The sequence below is a fragment of the Molothrus ater genome, chromosome 1 (assembly GCF_012460135.2).
Source record: "Molothrus ater isolate BHLD 08-10-18 breed brown headed cowbird chromosome 1, BPBGC_Mater_1.1, whole genome shotgun sequence".
NCBI lineage: Eukaryota > Metazoa > Chordata > Aves > Passeriformes > Icteridae > Molothrus > Molothrus ater.
The window spans coordinates 10717325-10742877 of NC_050478.2; the positions used below are offsets into that span (position 1 = coordinate 10717325).

Consider the following 25553-nt stretch of genomic DNA (forward strand, 5'->3'; position numbering starts at 1 on the left):
GAAAAGGAAAAGGAAAAGGGAAGGGAAGGGAAGGGAAGGGAAGGGAAGGGAAGGGAAGGGAAGGGAAGGGAAGGGAAGGGAAGGGAAGGGAAGGGAAGGGAAGGGAAGGGAAGGGAAGGGAAGTCTGGGCTGTGAATGGTACTCTAGAGCCTCAAAGATGGATGGGAAGCAATATTCTACAGCAATCCACAAAAGAGGAGGTAAATATGCTTGGTGTTAAGGACATTAGAACTCCTGCTCAAGATGGGCCTTGATCTAGCTGATAGCTACCAAGACACTCCTGGAAATCATCTTGGAAAGGTGGAAAAAAGTGTGGGATAAGCAGGCAAACCTGAAATTCACCCATGCAGAGACAAAAAACTGGAGAAGATACTGAGAATGAAATCAAAAAGCATCAAAGAGAAGCCTCCTCTTAGCCAGAAAGTTGGAGGATAAAGGAAGAAGATTTCCATGAAGACAAGGGGGTGTGAGAAGAGACTGAAGCAAAAAATAGAGACAGTAAATAGAGGTAAAGTACTCAAGAGGAGGTACAAGTGATGATAACATCTCAAAAACCTACACTCTGGAAAATTAGATTTATTCTAGTAATTCATTAATATTTGTAAAATATATGAACATTTGTAGCAGTATTTCTTTAAATAACTGTGGAATACAAACTAGAGGCTACTGAAAATCATAAGGGTTGATAGTTAAATTTTTTTTCACCTGATCATAGCAAGCACATGAAGAAATTGAGTGTCACAGTAATACCATGTGGCAGGATTGTAGCTAAGCTCATCTTTCAAAAGTTTATTACTACCAGGGCCAGTGGAACTATGCACAAGGATAAAAAGTCATGAGTAGGAGTGTCTTTAATGATTTCAAGCCTTAATGTCTATTAATTTTCAAGTTAAAGACTGCCATGCCTGCAATTGCTAGAAAATATTGCAGGCACAGAAGGTAGAGTAGCTACAGCAAAATCATTCATAAAGTCACCAGTGAAATGGCAGGTGGCTGCATTGTTAATGACATTTCCAAAGCAGTTTTCATTTAAGGAAATTACCATGGCATAGTAAATGAACATTTCCCATGAAAAAAAAATCAGTGTTAAATGCACCCAGCAAAGAAAAATTCAGCAAATCTATGAAATAATTTGGTTTGCAATTTCTTTTATCTATAAAAAGAAGACCAAAAAAAAAAGAAAAAAAAAAGAACTGATTTTTTTCTGACCTCAGGAAACTACTGAAAGGCAACAGGAAAACCACATCCCAAAGTGCTGCCAAATGACAGGTGAGAAAACACGAGTTTTAGTCCTACTTTTCTCAAGATTCAGACAATGCAGAAGAGGAAAGAGTTATTTTTGAACAGAGAAGCAGGCTAGGTGGCTCCATGAGCCATGCAGATGTGTTCCTTGGGTTGATTTGCTCACCCTACAGCCTCAGGCAAAGCAGGACATATGCTCAGACTCTCTGGATAGAATCCCAAATTCAGAAAAATGGTCTGATTCTCAGTAATAGCTTAATTTCCTTTCCTGTCCAATTTATTTAAAGCATTCAGTACATGACTTCTGCAAACATGTAATTGCAAACTTTAAAATTCTTCCCAAGTTTCAAGTAAATGTCCTTAAGGAAGAAAAACATTCATCAATGGTGAATAGTATGTTTGCCCCTGAAATTAAGTCACTTAACTCTGAAGCACCTGAAGGGCAAATGTTTCATGCATGACCCTCAGTTGCAAAGGTTCTCTTATGCTTTAAAAGCCTTTAACTATATTTTCAGTGCCAAACTTGCAGCAGACAACTTTTAGGCCAGAGACCATTTAAGTCTGACTCCTGAATGGAAATGAATGTTCAGCACTGAACAAAACAGACAGACCTCTATATCAGAGCATGTAACAACATTCTCTGCACAGAATTCCAAGTCCCTGAGAAGGTAGAAATATAAAAAGCAAAATAATTTTTATATCCATCTCAATAGCATACGGAAATGCTCCAACTCACTTTCAAAGTCTGACAGTTATTAATAATAATTCCTTTGAACATCTCCCAAATGTCCCCTGAACATCTCAAAATCAGAAGCAATATGGGAGTTGTTTGTCAGAGATATCCTTATGCTTATTTTTATTTGGCCTTTCTTGGTTGCAATACATTGTCAAGCAGTATACAATGAACTACATGAACATACCAAAGGTGACACTAAAATATATCCTGGCTAATCTATTTCAAGGGGGTACATTTGCTAGTTGTACAATTAACCCATCAGGAGAAATAATTCAAGTCACACTTACTACATTGTCAGTAAAAAAAGGGAAAAAATCCTGTTAACTTCAGGAAGCTGATGAATTTTGTAGACCAGGTTAGGCTTTTGCAGAACAAAGCCTGGGTGATATCCAAGGGCAATGGATTTGGACATCAATCTTCAGAAAAATCTGACCTAGGACGCATTTCTATTTAAAAGGTGGTTTTAATTTATAATCTGTTATTCCATGGGTATATCTACTCAGCTCTTTTCCTCTGTCTGAAATAAATCATACTATGACATCTCAGCAACCCATACTCAGACATCAATAGCTTCAGAGCTGTCTTACCCTACTCACAAACAGAACAGGTGCATCATTACAAGGCTTTTGTCACTCTATATTTATGCATTTACTGTACACACCATACAGAATATATAAAAGCACAAACACTTCAAAGAGTGCTCACCATAAGTGAGAATATACAGTGGTTTTCCATTGGTATCCATAGTGGTTAGGCAAGGAGCCTTTGGTGAGATGGTTCCCCATCGCTGCAAGGCTGCTTCCAGGGAAGGTGGCCAGTTTGTAACCACTCCTAATTGTTCCCCACGCATGGCCAACATCTGAGCTCCTTCTGGCTTTGGCTGGTTTGGATCTGGCTGTTGGACTTATGATTATGAAAAGATATACAGTTACCATGTAAATTCTATACCTTGTGTACACCTGTGTAATCAAGAGAATAAGTTACCTTTGCAAAATGTTCTGAAAACAGTAACATGTAAGAAGGTATTGAGAAGCAACAGAGAAATATAACAGAACATTTTAATTTTAACTTTAACACAGATCAAGCAACTGATGCATCTCAGGAATGAAAAGTCCTTGTTCTTACACTAGTTCTACAAGAAGGGAAAGAAACTGATGAGGCAGCATGCATATATTTATCTTCAAAACAGTAAACCTTTCTTTATTGCTAAAGAGAGATGGAGAATACTTTTTCTTGGAAAAAATGCAGTAATGAGATGAACTGCAGAGCTACTGACAAAAATGTACTTTAACAAGTAACAGATTGATTTAAGTCATGTTCTGTTACACGTTTTCTTATAAATTCCTGTTAAGACTATTTAAATTTCCACATCCTTAAGAATCCTAATTTTCAAAGCACTGGTCTTTTTTTAAAGAAGTTCCATTTATTGACTTTATCTTTGTTTCTATCTTACATTTAGTTCATTTTTCATACTTCACTGTTACACAAAGGATGTTGTAAAACATTTAGCATGCTCCCTCACTAACATATTTTCTCTCATTGGTGTTCCAAAGCACTGGCTGTAACCTACAGCTGAATGTTCTCAAAGCAAAGCTTCCCTACACTCTTTTCTGTCATTTCTTTGCAAGCAGAACCAGGAGCTGAGCAGACAAGAAACACTTTTGACTCCACAGCACTATGTCCAAGCTTACTGCCAGCAGTTTCCACTGAATACCAATGGTTTTTTGGTACTTGCCAGTACAGTAAGGGCTTACTTGTCTTTCTAGAAAGCCAACGTAGGAGACAAACATTTTACAGAATTTTCATAAGCGATCCCCAACCCTTTTGAAAAACAGTCATTTTACCTTCTAACAATTCCTCAAAGTCATCTACAAAGAACTCTCGTAATGGTGGTCGTTTGGGCCGCTTTAGGGTATTGACCAGCTGCTGAATCTTTGCTGACACTCTGCTGCTCACTGGGACTCCTGCAGGACAGGGATCAATGGAGACATCAGTCAATGGCTGTGCTGCACCCACCAGACATCGGGGTGTAAGGAAAGGTCAAGGACTGCAAGGCCACCACAACTACAGTTTCATGCCATACTGTGACTCAAGTGTTTAGCATCAAAACACACAAGCAAAAAGGAACAGTGATAGCTAATGTAAATGAAATCAATACAATAATGTCAAAGCGAGGTTGCAAAATTAGAGGGGAAGCAGCACACAGACTGAGGGAGAGAAGCACAGTGGGAAAAATGTCCCTACAGCAAAATTCAGTGCCCTGAGAATTGCCTCAGCAATGGTCAGTGAGAAAACTGGACTGGCCCTCCCCATGGTCATTGGCCATACCAACATTGTCTGACTAGGCTGCAGCCTGGTGAAGAGTGTAGGTCATAGGCTCTGCCCCATCATTTATTCTGGGTTATTTTTGCACTGTAGGGGACATCTGTCCAGCATCCATCTTAAGCATGGTTCACATCTTTGCATTACTTCAGCATGCCCCTGTATTCTCTGAACATCCCTGCAGCCAATGCCACCAGCCAGCAATCTCCAAAGGGAGCAGGCTTGCCCTTACAGCACTTTGGAACACACAGCTCTGAGCAGCAGCCTGGGGCAAGGGGCATTTTTATAATATAGTCCCATCAATCACCTCCCCCTTCCTTTTCTCTAGTTGAGTGCAAACCTCTCCAATGTGCACATCATCTGTTCCTGAACTAATAGCTTTCTGTCACTGCATTGCAGGAATTTCAACTTCTTACCCTTCCATAAGGTTGGCTCCAAATCTTTTACCAAGTGGTGCTTAGAGCTGAAGCTGCTAAGTTTAGATACAGTACACTTGGTCAACAATTCCATGCTCTGCTGAAATATTGTTTGATAAATTTTAGAAAAGAGGAGCAGTAAATAAGGAAGGGTTTACAAATAACTGTTTTTCAAAAAAAAAAAAGCCAAAAAACCAAATTAAGAAAAAATTAAAGAATAAAATTTTCAAACGTGTCAATTTTCAAGATGTAGCCATTCTAGGACCTCACATTCTTTGTCATTTAAAAAAACAGACTAGCTGTAACCAGGCAGCATGATAATGGCAAATCTAAAGAGATTCTCTGGGGGTTTTTACCAAACAGTTTCCATGGGGAGTCAGCTCCACTGATTAAGAAATATTTCTCTATGTTATCTTCATTGATATCAGCTTATTTTAGAACTGTAAAGGTGCTGCAACTTTGTGTTTACAAGTGAAAAGTGCCCACGAAAAAAGCCACAAAGAACACCCAAAAACCAAGAGCAGATGCATACAGTAACCACTAAAAAGGTCAGGATACTCAAAATAACCCCAGTTGTGTTTTGGGACATACCATCACCAGTCTCCATAAGCTCAGCATTGCCATACTTTGGTGCCACCCGTGCCGTTGATCCTTGTGGTCTTTCTACTTGTATTGAGTGCTCTGAGGTGTAAGTGGTAACATCTGGAGGGGCAGAATGATTTTCTGTGAAAAGTAAGTTAAAAGGTTTAACCGTGTACCTCTAATGTCAAAGGGCAGAAAAGCAAAAGGCAGAGGAAAGGAGACCATTTGAGGATTTTTCCCCCAACACACGAACAGGCGTTAAAATTAATGCGCAAAATTATTATACTGAACTATAATGTGTGGTATAATTTTAATAAATAAAATTTGCAGTGATTAAAACAAGGCTGTATATCTGCAATCACATAAGCAATAGGCTAAAAGAATTATACAATTAAGTTGTAAGTTCTCCACTGACATCTGATTTTACTTAAAGCTTTTGGACATCTGCAAATAGAAAAGACCCAGACAAATACACTTCTCATGGATTACTGTGTTAGTTTTTCTAAGTAAAAAGAACACAGCATGTTGTCAATCACTTGCAAGTGCCAATGCATATCACTTTTATAACCTCTGTATTTTGACTATGTCAGTTTTAGTTAAGAAAGGAAAAAAGCCAATCATAGCAGGTTTGGAGACCAGAGGCAAAAAATAAAATGTAAAGAAACATGAACTTTGCATTCTTCATGGACACTTGCTTGTCTACTATTTTTAGACAGAGATATTTCAATTCTTCCGCATAACAAAGCCTTGCCTTCCAGAAGGCAAACACGATTTGGTCTGACTCATGCCAGCACTGCTGAACAATTCCACAGAGATAATCTTTCTCTTTCATGGCCTGATAACTCAGCATGCTACCACAGTTCATCTTCCCACGTTTTCAAGTCTGAGTCTGTATTTCCAATGTATTTATGTTATTTCTATAAGTTGTCTCATAAATTTTTTGCAGGTTTTTATCCACATTAGATTAGATGGAGATAAACGCCACAAGCAAATAACAACTTTTCTTTCAATTGACATAAATGATCCCCAGCAGCCTCTAAGTTACAAGAGAAGGCAGGTCTTCACTCTGCTGCCATGGAAGTGAAGAGAAATGCATTCTATTTAACAATAGGGTAAGAGTCTTTCAAAATGCAAAAAATTCTGGGAAAATGTCATCATGTTCCAATACTGTTTTCAAGATGTGCTTCTTACTAAATTTTATCTATAAGTGTTGTGGTGCTGTAAGTACTAGAACACCAACTTCTGCACTAAATTTAATCTCAAACATAATTTTAAAGCACTTTCATTTTTGAGTTTTGAAGTTTGAAACACTGTGATTCTTGTGCATTTAATCCCAAATTTATGCACCATCAACACAGAAAATGAATTTTTTGCTACACATACCAGAAAAGGATGCTAATAGATGCTTATTTTGCATGCCTCTCATTTAAAGGTAGCATTTGACAGACAATCATCATGCAGATTTAAGACATGACATTCCTTCCTGCAGCTGTTATTTAATGTTCACATTCATGAACATCATAAGGGCTCACTCCTGTCACCCAATCATATTGTCTTGTTGAGGAAGACATGAAATGGCTTTTATTGAGCAACCCAAAAACATCTTGCATTCTACAAGTGTCCAGTTGGACCTTTTGCTTCTGATCACATCCATGGTTATGATTTTACTGAAACAAACACCTTACATTGTGCTATGTGACCAACTGAAGTACAATAGATTGAAGTTTATGCAGTAGTTGCTTGAATAATGTCTTTATTTAAGGTCTTCATTTCTTGTCATTATCAACTATTTTAGACTCAGCACAATTTTTTGCCCTTTCCTGTTAAGTGACAAGAGCTTTTTATAGATCGTGATTGTATTACTCAATAACTAAGTCAATTAAAAAATGCTGATGATTATATTTTTCTCTTTACTTATAATGAAGTTTTGCAATGCATATGGGAGATCATGACTAAGAAAATAATTATACTTAGTCAGCTATTAGTAACATGAGAAAGTATTTTTAAAGTGAGCTGTATTTGCTTACATCTTTCCAGCAAAGTATTCCCATCTTTCAGACTTTAGAAGGCTCCTTTTGAAGAGGAGTTAAAGACTAATTTTTTTTTTAATGAATGGGGCAGAAGATACATGAGCAGGGATGCTCTCCCTTCAGAACTCTATGCTTAAAACCAAATTCTTCTTTGTTACACATGGGGCTGAGCAGGGGGAAAGAACATAACAAGAGTCCTGCTCTTTTGTAAAAGGCCTTCCTTTTGAACAAACAGCACTTGCACTTGAAGTGGCCTAAAAGAAACTCTCTTCCCAAGGTTGCCACCATGGCTCAGCCAAGGAGTTCTCGTGCCCTGGCTGCCCAGCTGCTATTTACTTTTATCCTGAAGAAAAGGAATACTGAGGTTTGTCTTGATGTGTTCCTCTGTAGTATCTGCTTGACAGATGTCTTATCATGGCAGTATCTACAGTGGTACATTTCATCCATTAGATTTACAAATCTTTAGTCAGTTAGCATCTCAGAGTCAGGCTTGGAGAAATGAAAATCATACAAAGATTTGGTCTGAATGACTTCTAAAGAAAAAGATAATTGTTATGTTATGTGAAATGTACCCTTATTTTTTTGTATAGAAAGGTCAATCCAACCTTTGGCTACAGACACAATCTGTAGAGAGTTGCTTGGTCTTATGTCAGGTAACTTGAAGAATTGTTTGAGGTTTCATTAAGAATCGTGACCCTGACACATCTGTTCACTAAAAAGTAGAAACTGACAGCTGCATGACTTCAAAGCACTTCCTCCATCAAACATACATATTTGCATCACCTCCTATTCCCATCTCTTCCAATATCCTTGCATTAGGAGATCACAGACAGAACAGCTGTTTCCAGTTAAGGCTCTCTTCATTTCTGCCACTGGAGAAACATCATTTACCCCATTTCATGAAGATCAGAAAGGCCCAAAAAAGTAGAGCACAATAATGGAGGGATAGAGCACTGACAAAGCCCCACGTCTAAAGAGAAGCAAAGGAGTGGAGGAATACTTTCAGTGGAGGTTTGGAAGCTCACATTAGCACCAGGTACTTAAAAAGTTTCCAGGGACTCAAAAAGCATTCCTGCAACACTGTACTTGAAGAAAATGCAGCTTTTACTCCCAAATACAATGGCTCTTCTGGTTGTCAGGGAAAGTAAATCCAGAGTCAGAGATGCAGCTCTTTCCATTAGCGGGGTTTTTCTTGTATTGATGTCCAGGTGACAGATTGTATTTTAAACTAGTCTCCTGTATAAGTTAACATTCCCCCTCAGAGCACAAAATTTCCAAGCTGTCTGAAAACCATCAGCCATGCTTATGGCACATGGTTTTATATTTATTTGATTAGCAATCTATGTAGCCTTTAATGTGGATAGAAGCCTTTGATTTTCAAACAGAAACATATTTGAAGCATATAAAAGAAACATTAAATGCACCTATAGGATCAAAACTTTGAAGTGAGATTATTAACTTTATATAGATTTACAATGATAGGCGAGCATTGTGTAATTTTCACCACAAGACCTTTGTGGGCTTTGGGGTGTGCTTTCTGTCCCTGATTTTTATATACATAGAAATCTAAACTATGTAATAACAACAAATGAAAGCTTGAAGATCTTAGAAATCTGCACAAAACTGACCCAAAGAAGGGTCAAAACATCAGATATTTTTAACAGATTTCACTGGTTTGACCTCTAAATTCAAGAATTACTGAACACAGCTGTGAACAGACCTATGCCAAAATAAGATTTTGCCTATAGCCTAATGCAGACCCCTGAGCATCTTAAAGCTGAGAATAAATATTTAAATGATATCTACCCCAAACTAGAACTTTGGCCACAATAAAGCAGAAGCAGTCAAATTAAATGAACAGTATAACATTAAAATCATATAATAGCTTATGCAAATTATCCAAATGATTCACAAAGATAACTCTGATTATATTATAGCCAAAGCTTTTTATCAAATCTCGTTTCAGGACTGCATTAGTATACTTAAATTGGAAAAAAATCTCCCTTTTACTCTGTGATGCAGTCTGGAGGTAAATTCTAGTGGATATCAGAATGGAGGGCTTTTTTGGGTTATCATTAAGGTCCTTCCTGTCGCACCTTGATTTTGTATTTATCAAAATTGGCACCTTCAGAGTATGGCCATACATATAAACAGTTGATTCCTCTCTTACAGGCTGGTCTGTCTCTGGAGAACAACTCCTGGACCAAACAAACATCAAGGCATGGTAACATATGTTCTTTCAGTTTGTTCTCTCAGAACAAACTGTGTCTGATAGCTGAGGAGCTTTAAGGAACAGGATTACTGTCCTCTCCTATCAAAGATTATTATTCATCTACCATCACTGGCCCACTGCCTTGGAAAGAGTCAGGCTTTCTGTAGGGTTTCTTCAAATCTATTACCTCTTAGAATACATTTAATGCAAAACCTACCTTCTTGGATAGGAAAGAAACAAAATAGCAATTTCATTTCAAATTCTTAAAGAATGCAGCTCATTCCATAAAAACATACATATTACAGTTATAACTGTGCAGCTTCTCTTACATTTCCAGTGATTTTAGCAACCACAAGATCCCAGTGTCATCAATTAGATTTTGTGCCCCAATGACCTTTACATTACTATAGCCCAATTAGTGTCCAAGAAGAGATGCAATTTAAGGCATCTTATCATCAGAATGAATGAAAATATGCATACACTGAGGTAAGCTCAACTGCTTCCTTCAAAGGCAAGATCTTTCTAGTCAACAAGGCACAATAAAACTTGCACACATAAGAAACAGTAGTTTCCCTCTTCTACAGATTAGTGCCATCTTAATTTAGCTCTATAAATGCTGTATTATTTACCACTAACTCAGTGATTATAAAAGACTTACTGTGCCAGATTTAAAATTACTAAAATGTCAAATTATAAAGAAGCTATATTTAAAGACACATTAAGACTTTGTGTATGAGTAATGCAACCTTTCAGAGTTTGGATAAATTTAATTCTCTATGCTATAATTTCCTGTAGCATTTCAGGATGAAGTCATAGAAAATAATCAAATGCAATGATTAACGTGTTCCCAATGTATGTGTTTCTAAAACAAGGTTCCAAGCATTCACTTAGCATGAATTTATGAATACAATACAAGTTCTTCTCCTGACTGCAATTCAGCCATTCCGGATCATGATGGGAGGATTACTGAAAATACAGGTGTTACATCAAGCTGTACTCATAGCAAAACCCAAGGGAAATGTACTCCCTTTCCAGCACATAAAATCATGAACACTGCAGATGCTTTCATGTATCTCATTACATGTACTTGAAAGGAAATGTCAGCTGAAGAACAGTCACACAAAACTGTAGTAAGACAGTAGTAAGGTTGCTTTATCTGTTCCAACAAAGACTGCAACAGATTTTTAGTGAGAGCCCAAAATACGCACCCCAGCAAGAACATAAACAAAGCAAAGGCCTTGTATGATAAGCAGCGGAAGAGTGAATGGAAACCAAGCCTTGCTTACCACATATCCAGTCAAACAGCTGTCTCATGTTAATAAAGACCAGTGTCAATGGCACAATATTCAGAAATAATGTCTGTGAAGCTTAGCCCTAATGGAAAGAAAGCTTTGACTTCCTAGCATCTTTATAAAGGAAATAAACAAGCTATTAATAACAACAGCTCCCTTCTCTGAAGCTCTATAATGGTCTCTCCCATGGAGTACAATCACTAGATATCCCAGTTCAAGTATTCTAAATTCAATTAAAGGCAGAAAAAATATGTTTGAGAGGACTACTGTTAACAGAATTATCAAAAATTACTCAAGCTATGTAATTAAAGTGGTGCAGCAGTGGGGGGAAACTCATATGCAAGCAATCTCTAATGATGCATGCACTGATTTTCCTTATTGATGAATCCTACAGAGACCTTTATAGTGCTAAGTAATGGAAATCATGCAACTGTACATTTTAAGGTATTTGGAACCAATAGCTAGACCCTATTTGCCACAACATAAGTTTACCCCCAAATCTAAACTGCTATTTTTTCCCTCCTGAAATAGGAAAGTAGGATTTTCTCTCCATGTAATATATATAAATTATAAAAAGCAAAGAAGAAGCACAGGAAAGACTTTTGTAAGACTTCACATAGCAGCATCAGCTGAATGTGAGAGTCAAAATCCATGTTAAACTGGACACACTCCACACACCTGTATACTGACCTATATGTGTTTGAGCCATAACATCAGCTAGTCTGTGTGCAGCACCACTGCCTCCACTTTGTGTGGAGGAGGAGGAAGTGGTTGATGTGGTAGAGCCATGGATCGCTTGACTGATCCAATGTTCCATGTTTATGCTCCCCTGGCTGGAGGTGGGAGTTCCCTGGGAGTCACCCTGGACGGAGCCTTCGTCTTCTGAACCAGAAGAAGTATCTAGTAATTAAAAACAGCTTGTTAGCTTGCAGTGCTTTGGGGTTTTCTTAATAGAAATAACTCATATTCACATCAAAAATCTCAGGAAAGTGCCATGAAGAAAATCTCAGGAAGGTAGGCAAACATAATGAGAAAAGTGCAGCACTGAAAGCCCTGAAACTAAGTCAGTTACTAACTCTGCACCTCTCCTGCTCTAAGGTCATGGTGTATCTATTATTGTACAAAAAAAAAAAAAGATAATTAAAATTAAACTCTTCCTTTATAATGTTAACCACAGAATCTTCTGAAGATCTCCAGCCAGCAGAGAATATTAAAAAAAACTTTCCCAAGCTCACTCCACAAAGTCTGTGAGACACTTTTCCAATTGTACAAAGTCCAATCCTCAGTGAAACAGGAGTCTCAGCCAGATTCAGTGATGAGATATGGGGTGTTTTCACAGTCTAGTTAGATAAAAAAGCAGATAAACTTGAAAAGGAATGACACAACTAATTGCTAAGATAATGTTACATTACATTATTAGGGAATAAACCAGAAAAGTGAAAGGAACTTAGACTGCCATAAAATATGACAAGTTGGCCATAGTTAGGTCCTTGTAAGCACAAAAGGACCAGTGCAAACTAAGGTATCACCAAGGGCAAAGCAATCATGTGAACTGTCCCTGTTGACTTTTCCACTACTCAGTTCACCTTCTCTTCAAACACACCTCAGTTAAGCTCAGTGGGCATCAAATGACATTTCCATTACTGTCTATGCTGACAGATTAGCAGTTCATAGCAGCACAAGGAACCATTTTTAAAATTCACATAAAAATAGAGAGATACTCACCTGGAGGTGTGTAGGCATCCATTGATGTTTGCACCACCAATGAACGTCGTTTTGAGGGCATGGGCACTGCCATTTTCCTTTCTTTATGTTTAGCAAGGGCTGCCTGCACTGCTTCTGTGTGGACATCTGCAAGGAAAGAGGTGTGAAGCCAGAGTTAGACAGGAAGGAGCTGTTCTCTGTGCATCCAGCAGACCTGGCACAGCCTGTGCCTGTGCCAGCTGGGTTGACAAGGCACATCCCATGATGGGAGCCCAGGAACACACAGGATCTCAGAGGAACTGCTGGAGGTCTCCTCTGTACAAAAAGCAGCCACAGTGAAAAGTGCTGTACTAACAAACAAGCCCTCTGAGCTGTATGATATTCCCAGAACAGTGCTGCAGTATTTGAAGAGCAGGAACATCACTTCCCCAGGGCAAACCTTTATTTAACCTGGAGCTGCTACTTCGGTGACCATTGCTGTTTTCAGTGGAACTGTGGTGTATTAACAGTGCCCATTTTTTGGATAAGGTTTCCAATTTACAGAAAAGTCACACAGAGTAAGTGAACAGGAACATTTTCTTGAAGGGTAAAAGGTATGTAAAATGCCACAACAGAAATGGCAACAGGTCCCTCATTCCCAAATCCTTCTCCTGCCACTGTCACTCGGCATTAGTCACAGAAAAATAAGTACTATGTAGGGCTGGCCTGAGGTGGAATGAGGAAAAAAACACCCTAAGCACAGATCTGGTACTTTGCAGGCAGGTCATACCAGCCCACTCCACAGTACCCAACAGATCCCTTCTCCTGGGGAGGTGAACAGCTTCTCTACCTTTCCCATGTATTTATAGCTGCCTGCCTCCCAAAATTTGAAAAAGCCCATCTATCATGTCTAAAATATATGAGTGACTTTTTGATAATGACTTTAAGCATTCTTTAATTATGACCAAAACTACATATTGAAATAAGTCTGCCTTTAGTTTACTACCTTGCACTGTTTGTATATTTCCCAGTGGAATTGGGACATTTATTCACATGAGGTGAGTGTATGCAAAAGACATGGCAGCCAACAGGAGTTCCTTGTGGGTAAAGAAGTTGCCACATATATTGACCATCTGATATCTTGCCTTTTGACCAGTTGACACTGGCCAGCTGTAGAAAATACACCAATTTGTGTGCATGGTTTAGTTGTTCCTATTTGTGGATCAGAAGCACAGTGAATCAGGTCTAATCCAGAGTGATCCCACTGCCGCTGCATCTCCTGGAAGACCCCCCTCACAGGCTGGGTTGGCAGCACACTGTCATTATCCTACTCCTGTATGGATGTGGTGGCAGCTCTGAACAGGCAATGTGCCCCAAGAAAAGCAACAGGAAAGAGAAGGGTATCTATATATATGTGTGTGTGTATGTGTGTATATATATATATATATATATATATATATCCTTATTTAAAGAAGCATTGGTTGAATCACATTTATGTAATTTGTGAGTAACAACCTGGAAGGATGACTAGAAGCATTAGATGATAAGCTGCTGATAAGCTGCAGTATCTCATTTCCAATAATGGTGTTTCCTATCTTCTGCCAGGGTTTAAGCACCTCTCAGTAGAAGTACAAGAGGGGAGAGTAAAAAAAGGCACAATTACCAGCTGCTTCTGTGAGTTGCTTTCTTTTCTTTTGTTTTAAATCATGAAGAGGGTGAGAATATCAGCAAAGAAAAGCAAACAGCAAAGCTGGGAAACTGTTTTCAAAAGAGAAAAGAGCCATGCAGCTGATGGACCAAAATGGAAGCAGAATGCTATCATCGACAGAGAACAATTTCCCTCCTGTCAAGTCATTATTTTTAAGCAGAAAGTTTAGGGCCTTTCTTATTATTAAAAACTGATGAAAAGTTTATGTGAAAAGTACCAGAAAATTTATGTGAAAAGTATCACACTACGAAAATAAAGAATGTAAGTCTTACCTAACAGCATGACCCCAAGATAAATTCCTACCTGCTCACTTCACACCAATGTCAATAAGGTACACAGGACTCAACATGCTCCCTAATAGTTTCTTATCTGTTAAACAGGGAAAATTCTTGATTTTCCTTCAAAGGACAGCAATTAGATGTCAAGTAGTAAAAAAAAAAAAAGAAAAAAAAGAGCTTTCCCTTTAAAAAAGCTCAACAAACCAACACTCTACAGTGATTTTTGGAAAAAAATTTTTGAAGAAATTAATTTTGCTGATCAACACAAGAGAGACTATTTGTATATATTATTGCACATAGAACTGTGTTTTAACTGTGTCAGAAGGGAGAAGAAATTCTGCCAAAAATTTTTAAAGGAGGACAGCTAACAGAAAATCATTAAAATGCTTAGTGACAGCTGGATGCTGAATCAGAACTTGTGAATTCTTTGATTTCCTTTTTGATGCTGTTTTGATATAAGAAGGTAGACTCATCAGCTTAATTAAAAACACTCTGCAGGGTTTTAATTTTCAAATGAGTCCACAGGAGCTCAGGAATTGAATTGTTTTCCTAATAAGGCACATTCTTGATGTGTTTATTTGTAATGGGCTACCATGGAATAAGCCACACTACAGATAGCTTAAAAAAACCAAACCCAAAACCTCACAGGAAAGCAAAACAATGTCAAAGACAAGAAACTCTGAATAAACAAGAGGGAAGCTGACTGGGAAGAAGAACATACACACCTGCTCCCAGCCCAGCCTGCTAGCTCAAATCTTTAGAAGGCATTACTCAGATTATGGAGGCTACCAAAAAACTCTTGGGCACATGTCTAGAAAATGCTGAGGACAGATAATCCAGAGATGGTCCAGGGAGCATCAACAAGAGTTTACAGGGTTTTGGGGTGAGAGGAATAAAATGCAGCAATAACAGTCAAGCTTGGGTGAAGAATCTTTTCACAATGTTCTCTCTCAGGAATAAAACTCTTGGCTCAACAAAGTTTCTCTAGGCATATAAAGAATGGCTAAGGAATTGGGTGAAGAATTAATACAGCCTATATAGAATCTATGTTCTTCCTTTTGAATGAAAGCCTTTTGGTGGGCTCTGAAGATGCTCTTAACCTGTCTGGACAGCCTTGTACAGAGGGGGACTTGGCTAAGCTATGAACAGCCTTCAAGCCCTTCATGCCTCAAGATCAAGACCCAAATATTGAGAAATCAGAGAGGTGAGAGAAAGCCAGACTGATACTTCAGAATTAAATTTGAGAGCAAAGCATGGGTTTCAATATCTATCCTATAACCACAGCAAGACAGAAATCAGTAAGGAGGTTTGTTCCCAGCAAATATCAGCTTTAGATATGCACTTTGCATACACATACTTTGCTTTTCCCTAGGTTTTAGCTTTGTTTTTCTGATCTACAAACCAACTTCGCTTATGTAGCACAAGGAATGTTAACCAAAATGCAACTAATAATCTCTTATTGTACTTTCATGAAGCATGGATTTAAATCCAAGTTGAAACATACAATCATCACCAGCATCCCTGGTAATCTGCTTCTCATGAATTTCAACAGGGGTGTGGTAGCTCTTTCCCTTTACCTCAGTCAAAGATGGGCCATGGTGTCTATCATATTGTATGTAATTCACTGCTCCTCAAAGCTGTCCCTAACAGCTACTGAAAAAATACAAGGAGACTTGCAACAGGAATTTATACAACAGGAACTTTCTTGTTCTCTAAAAAAAGGAAACAGCATTTGAGCTGCACATTGGGACAAAGTAAGAAGACATATCCAAGTTCCTTTGGGACAGGAAACTGTTATCCCCCCAAATCCCATCATCACAAAGCAGTTTGTATTCTCCACACATGACACACAGCATCAGCAGGAACATCACATTAGAATTTCAAACCATCTCTGGTAGGATGATGCCCCTGTCTTGCAGGTCCGATAAAAGTGTCTGAATTCCTTCTCAATCTATCCTGGCATGCTCAAACTAACTGAATTCATACTGTGATTGAGTATTGCTATAAAACACAGATTTCTCATTAATTTTTCCTGAAAAAATTGTTCAAGTATGAAAACTTGGTCCAGAAACTACACAGAGAAATGCCTGCATTAAAAAAAAAAAAAATCATTAAAAGAACACTTCTTCTGTCTTTCTTTAGAGTGTTGCTTGCTGTAATTTCTCACCTACTATAAACTTCTGATAGAGTTTCAAACAGAAATATACCTTGATGTAATTGCACTCAAGCCTTCTGAGTGGAAGGCTTTTTCTAAGTGGAAAACTCATGCTTTTAGGTGAAATGTTCTTTCATGTGACATTCTAACTACACTGTTATAGCTGATAAAATGACTCCAGATCCTGACCCTTCAAAGCTCTCCTGTAGGTAAAAAAAATCATTTTACTCTTCCCACCCGGCTTTTTCCACAAGAATGTCTTAACAGAAAATCTACAGCATAGAGTAAAATATCATTACTCCTGTCTACAGTAGTGGGAAGTAAGGCACAGTGGTCCTTCACTTTTTTAGCTTGGCCAACCACACATTGAATCCAATTTGTGTGTTTGTACTCAAAGAATCAATAAATGGCAAAGAGCAAAGCACCAAGCTTGGGAAAGCTCACTTTTTAACTTGTGCTCATTGCTTAACACCAATCAACCTGGTGTTCAGCATTCAACCTGACATATTTCTTATGGGCTGCAAACTGCAGACACAAGAGCTCTGTCCCCAGTCTTCTCCCTGTTGCATTCAAGCATTTTTACCTGTTTATTCTCTTCCTTTACTTTCTATGACAGGACAGAAAGGGCAATCATACTTTTGGGAATAAAGTCAGTAAGTGAAATAGAAAGGAAGTGGAACTGTAAAAACAAGCAGGTGGTAGAAAGAAAGTTTCCATTCAAAGAGCTAATGATCTGTTATTGTACAATATGAGATGAGGTCTCAAAACCAAGGGCAGAGAAATTAAAACTGGCACAGAGAATGAGGGTCTGCAAGTTCAGACTTCCAGAGTGATGACCTATGGCTTTGGCCAACAAGCTCCATAAGCAGAACCTCTGCACTGCTGCAAATTCCTCATGCCATCAGCAGGACGAATGGCCCAGCTTTCCTGGGAGGTGCTCTGCTGAGTGCAGTCACTCTTTTCATCTGGTTTATCTCACAACTTGGCACAATGGTGTGCTCCTGGCCTGACTGGAAAGGCTTGCAAAAAAAAGCCAACCCCACTAAAACAGACATTACTGCACAGACACAGCTTGCTATGGACACCCTCCTCAAATGGGGTGACTGAGTGACAGAAGATAGGGACAGAATAGGGTTCACTGCTGATAGGTGGGCAGTGGTCAAAGGTCAAATAGCAATGCCCAGAAATACAGAAATAAACACTATAAACACAATAATTTCAGACTGCTGATACTTTTGACTCCTTGTTCACAGTGTTCTTTAACCATTTATTCCATATGCTGTCCTGAAATCTTTCTTGGAGGGGAACACTACAAATTTATTTTATTCAGAAGTTAAGCTGGATGGTTTTAACTGGCTCTGGGATAATATGTCTCTTTGGAATTTTTCATGAAGCCTGTTTTGGGGAACATACTTTCTCTCCTCCTTGCACAAATATATGCATAGAAGAAGTGGAGACTTCCTACTATGACAAGCTGCCCTCTCCTACTCATTTCCTTTAGGGAAGACAGTATGTATGATCCTTTTAGGCTCAGCTGTCTCCACAAGCAAATCAGTCTTCTTATCCTGAAGCAAAAAACAATTGTTGTGTGATGAACAAGGCCAGCCATTTCCTGCTCCACATGTGGAGCCCTGCTGCAGCATTTCATGTTTCTCTACAGCTGCTAGGAGAGCACTCTTCCAAAGAATGCATTCTCATTTGGCATGGAGCATAATCCTGACTCACCCTACCCGTTCCACCCAAAGAACAGGGATGCCCCATTCCTTACTTGGGCCAGAGACAGTGTCCTTTAAAGCTCTGAATTGCAACTCAGACATTTGAAATATGCTGCAAATTCCTAGTCCTCCTAAAGACTTTTGCAGCTTTTAGCAAATGAACTTGCTCTTTTTTCTTTAGATCTTCTATTTTAAAAGAACAAAAACCTATTCAACAAATTACAGTTGCATTCTCCCTCAAAGTAGAGGGCTTATTAGGTTTTTTTTTTTCCTACATAAGTTTAACTTGCCTCAGCAGCTTCCTTTATTCAATATTAGCTGCATTTGCTCCATAGGCATGTCAAACACTCAAAATACTGTAAGCAAAGCAGTGCCTCCTCAGAGATCAGGGATCTGGATATGAGCTCTGCACAGATCACAGAACAGGGTGCTCCTCCCACGGCCAGCAACAGCTACATTAAAAAATTCCACATTATAAAACTGTTCCTCACAGCCCTTGCATAAAATGCCTCAGCACACAAAAGAACAACATTATCTTCTTTTGTGCTTAAATCAGGTCTTGCCACTGTGTGTCAAGCAGTTCTCCTGCATCTCATTTACCACGCAGCCCTGTCTCTTTTTGAGACAAGGAATTAGACTGGCTGTAGAAAGGAGTCATGCATTGCTAGAATCAAGATTTTAGAATCTGCTTCTGATAAAATGTATTCCTTCTTATAGTTTTGCTCATGTTTTCAGTTTTTCAGGAATTATAAAGCCTTCATATGCAATCACCAGCAGTTTAAGAAACACAAATATGAAAAAACAAGCTGTTGCCTAATTTTTTCTGTACAGATGCAGAATTACCTAACAGAGTCCCTACCATCTTCTGCAGCCTGGTTTGCCTGTTGTGAGGTAATGGTACTACTTCCATCCCTCCTTTCAGGGAATGTGCTCCTGAAACAATAAAACTGCCTGGAGATAAACCTAGTTGTGATCTGAATCCATCCATCTCTTCTGTTTCTTCCTTTTGGCTCATGCAATTCCAATTCTCATTCCTCTCCCCTGAACGCTGTCTTTTTTTTTTTTTTTTTCTTGTTTTGAGCTAGCCATTGGAAACAATCTTTATTCCTCTGCATTAGCAGCCAATTCCTGGTAACATGATGGATGACACAACTGGGAGTAACACAGACCTAAGCCCTGAGAAGATTTAGACTCCTTGCTTGTTACAGGATAGCCCTCAAACACAACTAACTCACTCAGAGAATGGCAGATTATCAAGATCAAGAAGGCTGATGCTCTGCTCTAATGAGTTGAGAACACCAAAGGATTTTTAATTAGAGGTTATTTAGGTACATATAATACCTAGTTATGTCTCATTTATATTGCAGTAGAGGATCAGCCCTGAAGTCAGACATTAAACATTTAACAAATAAGTAAAACCACAAATAAATCTCTGTCATAGGGAAGCAAGCATCTGGGATGGCATCAAGGAAAACAGCTGGAAGAACAGACAGAGGAGCCAATGGGAGCAAGGCCATTTTCTGCTGCATCAACACAGAGTGCAACAGAATAATCAAAACAATTTCTAGTTATTACAGGGAAACAGCTGATACTATAGGAAAACAGCATTATCAAAGGTGAATTTTGGCTGAAAATTCTGGATAAGACAATGGTAAGTATAGCAATTGTATGCTAAGTAATTATACAGAGAGAAGGTTGGTAATTGCTGTCTTACAGGAAACCAGTAGTTGAAAGCATGAAAGTTGCTTCTGAGTTTAATCAGACCTTTGTCAGAGCTACCATGGAGACAAAGGAAACACTGAGAATTCATTTCCTAATAAGCAGCCTGTAAATACTCTGAATAGAGATAACTTGGTAGCTACATTTATTGGAAATGCAATCAGGACATGCTAAATAGGGTGAAACATGGTAAATGTGGCATCATCAGAACAGATTACAGTTGGGTTTTGTCTTTTCATTGTCCTGGCTGACATCACTCAGTTATTTTCAGGCAGAATCAGGGCAAGTGATTTCATAAAAATTCTGCTGTGTTCATCCAACACAGATCAGTCCCTTGGAAATCATCTCACCCCTGGGAATGCAGAAGTGAGTCCATATAAAAACAGATCTTTGCTGGGGGTGATGCTATAATGAAGCAGTCTCAGAATACTTTCACAATCTCTCTGAGTATTAAGACAGGAAAGCACATGGCCCAAACTGTGTGACACCTAATTTCTCTCCATCTGGAAGCAGGTGTGCTATTAATTCTGAAATATGGCCTTCACAACAGTCAACACATGACTGAATGCAAGAACAGCTGCTCTAAGATAATTCTCATTTATAGGAGGGCTGTGGAGGTTACTAACAGAAATAAACTGTTGCTTACCTTTCAAAAAACAACTTATGTGTGCAAGTTTCAGCCTTTGGGATTTTTAAGCTATATATATTAGGCCTCTGGCTTCACTGGGAACTGGGATACATGGAGATGCAAGGGAAACTTCTGCTGTCTTTTCATAAATTTGGGCCTCAGTTTCGTTGATCTGTTCCATTTTTTGGCAGTTAAAGGTCAGTGCTTTAGAAAAGATGTGCATTCCCATGAATGTGCCACTGCAAAAGGCTTGGCTTTTCAGGATGCTGCAGCCAACAAGCCCCCCTGGTGCTGGAAGCTGCTCCTTGCACTCCCTGAAGGGCTGTGCCATCCTTCAGCCAATGCTGAGCACCTCCTGAGCATCTTCCACCCCCACCTGCTGCACACATGCACAAACCAGATGCTTGGTATGTCCTCACGTGGTCAGAAAGCTAAACTGAGGAAGAGGAGCATGGCTGTCATCTCCCACTTTGGCTGGCACAGCAGTAATCCATAATTCTGGGTGGAAGGGAGAGAGGAGCTGAACACGTGGCTGGGAAAGCTGTATGGGCAGGATGGGAAGCACAGAGCTCACATGCTGGAAACAGAGGCCACCAAAACAACAGATTGAACTCTCTGACTCCACAGCTGGTTCTGCATAGTTTTTGCTTTAATTTGGATTCTTCAGGTAGAATAATAAAGTTAATTTTAAAATGTTTTTCTCAAAACTCTGAGTTTTAAAATTGTATTGGCTCTACTCATAAGTGAAATAAAACCCCAACATGCAGGTCTCCCACTAATAATTTCCATCCCTCCATTTATTTATTGTCCCATTTGTAATGCACTCTGGAAGTCAGCTTCACACAGTGATCTCATCTCAGACCTCCTAACTATGCAATCTGAACTAAACTAACTTTATATTTGTTTCTCTCCAGAGATCCTCAAATAATTTTCTCAAGAGCTCTATACTTATCCTCACAAACTTTTTCTGCTGGGTCAAAAGCAAGGATGTGGTCATATAAATTACATATTTGCCAGCATTTTTCTTCAACTTCTTTTTTTTGTCCTGATTGAGTTGTAGCTTGAAATTTGTAAGCAAGCTAAATCAGATAGGAGTTTAATTAATTTTTGAATAAGTCTGTTTACAGCTAGGTTAATGATTTCAAATTAACTTCTACAAGTAACCCTCACTCAAATTTAGGGTCAAAATATTATTTGTTTTATGATCAGTCACATGAACATTTATATGCAGTCCCATTCTAATAGATAGCACATTAAACACATTTTCCTTTCCCCTTATTCTTTGGAGAAATGCTAAATGATGAGGGTTCAATAAAAATATTCCTCAAATCTTCCCATTCCATCCTTTAGCATGCACAGCTCTCATAATGTCATAGTGCAATTATTTTTGTCAGTTCTGGCAGGATTGCAGAACAAGATCTTGAACATCCTTTCAAAACCACAAAATATAAGTTACCTGTATGTTTTCAAATCACCATGAGGTAAGCTGTAAAGACATAAAATGTGACCAACCTTTGTTAGGGTTCATGCACACACCTACCTCGTGGTAAATGAGAACAAATCATGGTGAGGCAGGTACTGAAGCTCCTAGAGCAAAGCAGCTCAGCTAAGAAAGGACTGGTGCCAGCATCTCCAGAACTTGGGTCTACAGGGAATGTTCTTTCATTCCTAATTATCATATTTCAAATGAGCCTCAAACCTGGCCTGGGATGATTTGTTCTGAAGTTTAACAATTTCATGCTCAGATAAATTGTGCTGTCTTTTCCCCTTTGAAGACCAGTGTGGGAAAGGTGGCTCAGGAATTTGAGCTGTGAGAGCTGTAGTTAGGGTGCACTTGCAGTATCTCCAAGTATCTCCTATGTTAAGATGTCTTTTAAAAGGAGCACTGAGTGCACTTGGAAAATGGGCTGCTCCCTGCAGTGATGGGATCTCTTGGACAGGGGCTGACACCTCTCCAAGGATGGTGTGCCAGACCAATTTTTTCTTTCTCGCCTCCACCACCTCAATTATGGGGGAAAAAGCCACCAGAAATGCCACAAGGGAGGTACTCTCCCAGCTGGGAGTGCAGGTAGCACAGGCACCCTACAGCCCCTACCCTTCCTCCATGCTACCACTGAGAGATGCTGATTCCACAAATGGCATTTCTCAAAACACTCCATTTCTCAGCCCCCAGCTCTGTGCTCACCTGCTGCTGTGCCTTTTAAACCTGTCCACTGAGTCCATGTAGTGCAGGTGCTCTCTCTTGCTGGTCTTACTTCTAGGACACCATGAACCTCCAGACACAAGGCAGCACAATTCCACTCATGCTGCTACTTCCCACATCATTCCTGACATCTGGAAAACTCCATTTTTAGAGCTCACTGGTCTCACTTCTCTTAAGGATTACACTGGCAGTGCTCTGGTCACCTTCAAGACCTATTACAAAGTTCATAAGAAACACACTTGATAACCATGGTTCAACCCATTTGTCCCATTCTTATCTCATCAGAGGAGAATTCGGGTGCAGTAGAAACCATAGAGACACCTCATGCCTAACACATCCACGTGCCTTTGAATATATTACACCACATTCCCTAGCAATTAGTGTTGCTCTTTTGTTAGTTTTTAGATTTTATTGGTGCACATTTTTTATGTTATCCATTCTGGTTTTAGGTGGGTTTTATTATTGACAAGTGTGGAAACAGTAAAAGCCAGGTCCTGGCACATGAGAAGGTGCTCTGGTTTTCAGCATTGAGATGGAGAACTCAAGCTTCTTGCTTTGGCCTCATCTAAAGGCCACAGGGTGTCCTTTTGGGAACATGGAAGTTGGAAAGGACCTGGTGTTTCAGCTCCTTGTGTGTTGATCCCAGCTGAGGGAGGATAACACACCTGCTCTCCAGAAAGCTGCTGAAGGTCTCTGAGGGAGAGCTGCTCTCTGAACCCCGCAGACCATGACCAGCTGGGACACAAAGAACTGGGGGACATTTATGGTGACCAAGAGCACAATTTCTGATGCCAAGGAGCTGCCCAGCTGCCCAGGGCTCCATCACTGGCAGGGCCCCAGCAGCTGCTGCTGTACTGCACTGCAGCCTTTACGTGGCAGCAGAGCCCAGCTCAGCTCCAGCCACCACGGCAGCCACAGGCAAGGGCCAAGCTCAGGCAGGATGGTCACCACAGGGCTACACTGCAGAGGGGGATTTAAGCACCAAAAAGACCATTCTTCCAAAAGCAAGGCAGCTGACATGATGGCACTTTAAATAATGGTGGCAGAAACTTCACGTTCTCCTGTGAGGGTTTTCAGTGTTAGCAAGAGCAGAATGCAGCCACTGCCAGCAGGGAGCAAACAGGGCCCCAGTGACAGTGTGGAGGGACAAGAGCCTCTGAAAATGTCAGTCTTCAGCTGAGTCAGCTCATTCAGACAGCACGGCAGAGGTGCGAAAGCTGGGCTGTTCAGGCGACCCCCTTGCATAATCCACCACATAATTCCCATCTCCTTATCTCAACACACTATTCTAAATCCATGGATCTGCAGCTTCCAAAAGTACCCAAGAAACCAAGCTCCTAAATGGCACCAAGGAAACAAAATCTGTATGGCCAACTGCAGCTACATCTCCATGTCCATCATTCACCCATGCTCCAGTCTGAGCCTGACTCTGCAGTCCCATAGCAGAGCAAGCTCAGGGCTGACATCTATTCCACATGCAGAGTGCTGGGCAAGCCAGCATTCCTCTGCCTGAGCTTTCCTGCCTGAACATCCACCGGGCCAGAAAAGCCTCTTGGCAAAAGTTCCTGATCTAGCCTTCAGCACCATTTGGCTTCAGTGTCATCCTGAGCCCCCAGATAATGTTATAGCACAAGGAATGGCAGTTGCTAAGAGAAAAACATTGCCATGATCGACACTTGGCAAACCTTTCCAAATACTGTTTCCAAATGTGGAAATACTGAGATATTTTTTTAAATCAGTAGTAAACAAATCAAGGAATGCTTTTGGATTAATATCAGCTAAACTATTTGCCACATTTGTATAAAGTAAATAACATCCCTTCACCCTGCACTAATTCAGTTACTACACTTTATAGCATTTTCTATTTCTTTAGACATCTGAAAAATGATCAAAGCTGACATTTTGAAACATTGTGGTTTCAGGCTCCCTTCCTGTATAAAAAGAAGCAGCCAGGAAATTTTAAACCTTTTTGGTTTTAAAGAATTAGACTAAATTTCCAGTGCAGGCTGAATTCTGAAATCCAATTATCTTGAAACAAAAAATATCCCAGGAACATTTAAGGAAAAAAATAGTGTCCACAAACTCAAGTGTCAATTTTATTTAGAATATAAAATCATAGAAAGCTGGTTTTTGAAATTATAGTGCTGAAAAATTTGGTTACAACATTAATGAAATAATAATAATAAAGATTAAAGTAAGAAAACAGGTAGGGATTAAAAATGTCACATTTTGACATTTTGCATAATACAAGAGAATAAGTTGAAGGTGATACTAGTGGCAGCAATGATTTTGAGTCTCCAAAGAGAGTTCATTAACAATCTTTGCTGACATCTAAATCCACATAAAAAGCAAAGGCATGGAAGGAGAACTGGATGACTTTCAGAATCTTAGACTTCCAATTAGGAAAACCTTACCAAGAAGAGACAGAGAAGGACTTTGATCAGAGTTGGAATGGGAAATTTATTTGCAGATGTTAATTGAAATAAACTGTGCAAAAACACTAAGGAAGGGAAATGTTTTCCTAGATGGGAATTCCTTATTGGTTAAAGAGTGTGTATTCATTTTGTTTTGGGCTTTTTCCAAGTAGATGTGCCAAATATGATAACAAACACTCAATCTGGGTAACAGCTAG

The 25553-nt window shown here is 39.4% G+C and overlaps 1 protein-coding gene across 5 annotated transcripts in view; it reads right to left on the minus strand.

Annotated features, from left to right (window-relative positions):
• DIP2C (disco interacting protein 2 homolog C) overlaps positions 1-25553 on the minus strand; it is a 309444-nt gene that overhangs the window by 102888 nt on the left and 181003 nt on the right. For 4 of the 5 annotated variants that reach the window (XM_036397748.2, XM_036397776.2, XM_036397765.2 and 1 more), the window contains 5 exons: positions 12558-12683; positions 11523-11732; positions 5308-5439; positions 3823-3942; positions 2684-2881 (listed from right to left, as the gene is read on the minus strand). In XM_036397748.2, the coding sequence (XP_036253641.1) occupies positions 2684-2881; positions 3823-3942; positions 5308-5439; positions 11523-11732; positions 12558-12683 (786 nt within the window). The remainder of the gene's footprint in view (positions 1-2683; positions 2882-3822; positions 3943-5307; positions 5440-11522; positions 11733-12557; positions 12684-25553) is intronic. The other variant, XM_036397757.2, reaches the window with a different exon arrangement.